Source organism: Convolutriloba macropyga, unplaced genomic scaffold, assembly GCF_964194025.1.
Source record: "Convolutriloba macropyga unplaced genomic scaffold, txConMacr16.3 SCAFFOLD_3773, whole genome shotgun sequence".
NCBI classification, from domain to species: Eukaryota; Metazoa; Xenacoelomorpha; order Acoela; family Convolutidae; genus Convolutriloba; species Convolutriloba macropyga.
Window position 1 is genome coordinate 16,612 of NW_027450143.1, and position 3,668 is coordinate 20,279.

A 3,668-nucleotide genomic window follows, 5' to 3' on the forward strand; every position below is an offset into this window, starting at 1 on the left:
TTCAGTAGTTATCTAATGTCTGTTATGACTTTGAATATATTTGTTTTGAGAAAATATCGGCAATTTTTTAAACGATATTTTCTTCTTACCGATATTTTATCTTATTTCTCCCAACTTCGCGCACTGTCAGTAAAAACAGGTGCAAACCGATTTCCTGTGAATAATAAATTATTGTTGGTAACGGTTTAAATTCAACTAATGGTTTCTTTGTTGTGATACTACGCGTTTTCTTTTTTTTTTTAAATTTTGAGCTTAGTTGCATATTTTGTGAGTTCATTTTATCTCCTTGTCGAATTATCACATTTATGACAAGACCAATGGAAACAAAAGCATAGTATGGAAAATGCACAGCGTTGGAAAAAGGCGTGTCTGGATATGCTAACTGTTTTTGTTGAAAAGTTATTGCTTTTTGGGCTGAGACACAGTTCTCTCGCAAATTTTTGTGTTTTTTTGTTTTTGCCTGTGTGTCTTTCTTTTTGTTGTTGTACTCCATATAACTCATAACGATAGGTCTAAATTTCTTCTCCAGGACGTATAACTCAAATCGGCGTTAAAGATTTCAGTTTATAGTTGTTTGTATTAATGACTTTCAAATTGAATTAAAAAAAAAACCAACTTTTTTCAACTGTCTTCATGAGATGTTGCCACCTAATCCGTCGCCTTTTATTGACATTTTAAATCTGTTATGACGTTTGAAAAGCTTTGTTTTCAAACATATATTTGGGTTTTTGAGCTTAGTCTTTTTTTAACTTGTTTTTTTGGTCGGTTTACAGCTCATTATCTGTAAGCACAGGTCACAACCCGTTTCCAGAGGTCTACAGTTTCATCTTTATAGCGGTTTTAGCTTCAAACATTTGCTTTTCGGCTTTTTTACTACTGTTACTACGAGATTTTTTAAAATGGTTGAGATTTTTATTAGTTTGTACATTTTAAAGATTTATTGTTTTTCAATTTATAACGTTAATCGTTGGTCCCGTTGGCTTTGAATTTTGTGACATTGAACATTGGATCACATTGACATGTCTCAATTGCTTTCAATGGAGATATAGGTGAACATTTTAGCGATTTCAGCTGATATCTAATAGCATTAATAACTGTGAAACTAATTGTTTTCAAAAATAGAACCGTAATTTTGAACTATTTTGTCTTTTTGGTCGACCTGTTAACAAGTCACATTGAGGACAGGTCCTATATCTTTTTTAATGAAGTATAGGTTAAATTGTCTTGTTTAGGTTTTTTCTGATGCGAGTTTGATTTTGTTATGATTTTTTAATTATAGACATCGATTTTTGGTCGTAAAAATGTTTGTTGTTTGATTTTATTATTGTCCTTACTAGTAGTCCTATTATCAACAACTTTCATCGGCCCTCTGGCGTGGCATTATTGTATTTCATTCGTTGTTTATTGAACGTTATGTATGTTTTTGAAAGTTTTCTATCTCTTCATCATTTGGTAGCTAATTAAGTCAAGAATGAGGATAAGCGGGGTCGGAACATTATGAGCGTACGCACATTACCGAGCGTTCTTGTTGTATTTATACGAAAAAGCTAAATAAATCTCTCTCTCTCTCTCTCATGATCCTAAATTTTTCATTCGATTCGAATTTTTTCGGCATGAAATTTCAAAGAGTTTGTTTTATTCATCATACATCTGCTTCAACCAACTATAGTTTTTATCAACTGAAAAGAAGAGCCTTTAGGTCAACACAATTAATTCCCGATAATATTGCATAAATACATACAATGATCATCAAAAATGATACCATACGCTATGCAATTAAAAGACAAATTTATATACTTTATAGATTATATCGAGTATTTCGTTCTCAGGGATAGCTTAAGTGGTGACATTTCAACTGTCGTAGTCTTCCTTGAGTTGAGATGGTCAGAGATTTTATACCTTCAGTCACTCGTTTTTGCTGAATACCGCCAAGTACTCCTTGAACCTTTTCTCCAGCAGGGGAACGGTAATTCTGAAACATAGCATTTCTGGAAGATTTCTGGACATTTCCATACAACTGAAAGCAAAATTAAAGGCGAACAAACAGTTCACTTAAGGTACTAAAAAAATAACCGACTAACTTCGATAGAATTGCTCTCAAATCATCAAATCACTGGCGAGCGGTTTTGTTAGCTGTTAGCTGCAGCATAGGGAGGCCAGCTCAAACTTAAATGAAGGGTGGGGGTTGTGGTTGATGAGGGTTGGTGATTACAGGTTGAGGGGGTGAGCGGAGTGAACGGGGGGGGGGGGGGGGTAAGAGGAGGAGGAGATAGGTTTTGAGAAGAGTGGAGGGGCGTGGACGATGGTGAGAGGGGGTGCGGTGACTTGTGTTGGCGGAGGCTCAAACTCGCCCCACAGATAAATTTATCTTAACAAGACAATTTCGGTGAATTGCAGACATCCCAAACTAGAAGGCGTAAGGCTCTACGAGAGCTGCTCTGCCACTGAATGCACTCCAGGCTTTACCTGTTTATCCCGTTCTTCAGGACGAAAACTTAAAAAGTCAGACGAAAAAAATGATCAAACACAGAAAAATCGGATTAAAAAATCCAGGACTGATACAATAACTACAAACTTAGTTTGAGAGTAATTAAAAATTTGCATGAAGCTGAAAAAAATCCATCAGCGCAAAAAAGATGAGCCGCGTCAATTATAATACATAAACCGACAAATTCCGCATGAATTGCTCTCTGTAGTTCAAAAGTGCACAAAATTTTCCCGCGTAAAAACGAAGCTTTACAGTTGCGCGTGGATCCAAAATGGCGAGAAAGTAAGAAGTATCTCAGATAAACTGCCCCAAAAGTGGTGCAAGGAGAAAAGATCGAAAAAAAAATCTCGGCAATAGATCGAAATGAAATACTTCAAGTTGGACATTGCCCAATAAGATTTAAGCGCACACAAAAAATACATGTTCGATCGTGATATTTCATTCGGTTGTGGTAGCTTCATATCAAATCCCACGGACCGCTAAGTTATGACCATGGCTCGCCAGGCATGCGCAGATGGGGTAACTTTATGCCAGCTTGCAAATAACACTTAATTTAAGTCGATGAGAACAGAGAATGATTTTCGACCTTTTGTCCCAATTTTTCTGGTTTCGATCTGCTGTCCTTTCGATCCCTTCTCCGGTCATCTCAAAAGTGCCCTCTTCTTGCAAAACCTCACCTACAGTGAGTTCTTTGAGAACTCTGATAAAAAACTAGTGATGTAATAATATATTGTGATGCTACGTACAGCTTTGAGAGTGTGGGCATGTACTGTCCCAAATAGATGAAGAACGAGAGAGGCCTCTCTGCAATCCACACTTCTGGGCTCCGATTGGCCAACGAGACACTCATCAGCCGAGCTGCTCTCTCTCCCGACATGCGACGATCAATCACTTTGTTCAAACCAGCCGACTACAACAAACATATCTGATGCAATTGTTGGAAGTGTGAGGAACTACTCTCAGACTATATGTTGATGATCTAGCCCCACTTGATCCCAGTTCACAGTGTTCATTAGGAACCACCAAATTGTGTCTTAGAGTGCTGTGCCTAACATTTCGCTGATTTAAACTGCGCAATGGAAATAAAAATGTGGGAGTATAAATATTTTCGCAATTCGGCAATTTCCGAAAGTTTTTCTGACCTTTTCTTTCCGAAACCTTCGGAGAGTTGTTCTTAACC

General features: G+C 37.2%; 1 protein-coding gene across 1 annotated transcript; it reads right to left on the reverse strand.

Annotated features, from left to right (window-relative positions):
- Positions 1-1,694: 1,694 nt before the first annotated feature.
- Positions 1,695-3,394, reverse strand: LOC142355660 (dehydrogenase/reductase SDR family member 7-like). Its single transcript, XM_075407740.1, has 2 exons — positions 3,235-3,394; positions 1,695-1,972 (listed from the first exon to the last, which is right to left on the reverse strand). Exons 1-2 carry the CDS (start codon positions 3,363-3,365, stop codon positions 1,906-1,908), a joined length of 198 nt encoding a protein of 65 aa, XP_075263855.1. The 5' UTR covers positions 3,366-3,394; the 3' UTR covers positions 1,695-1,905.
- Positions 3,395-3,668: the final 274 nt, after the last annotated feature.

Coding starts and splice junctions, on each gene's coding strand:
- LOC142355660 (XM_075407740.1), bottom strand. CDS start 3,365: ATGTCGGGAGAGAGAGCAGCTCGGCTGATGAGTGTCTCGTTGGCCAAT. Junction 1,973..3,234: donor ATGCCCACACTCTCAAAGCT/GTACGTAGCATC, acceptor GCTATGTTTCAG/AATTACCGTTCCCCTGCTGG.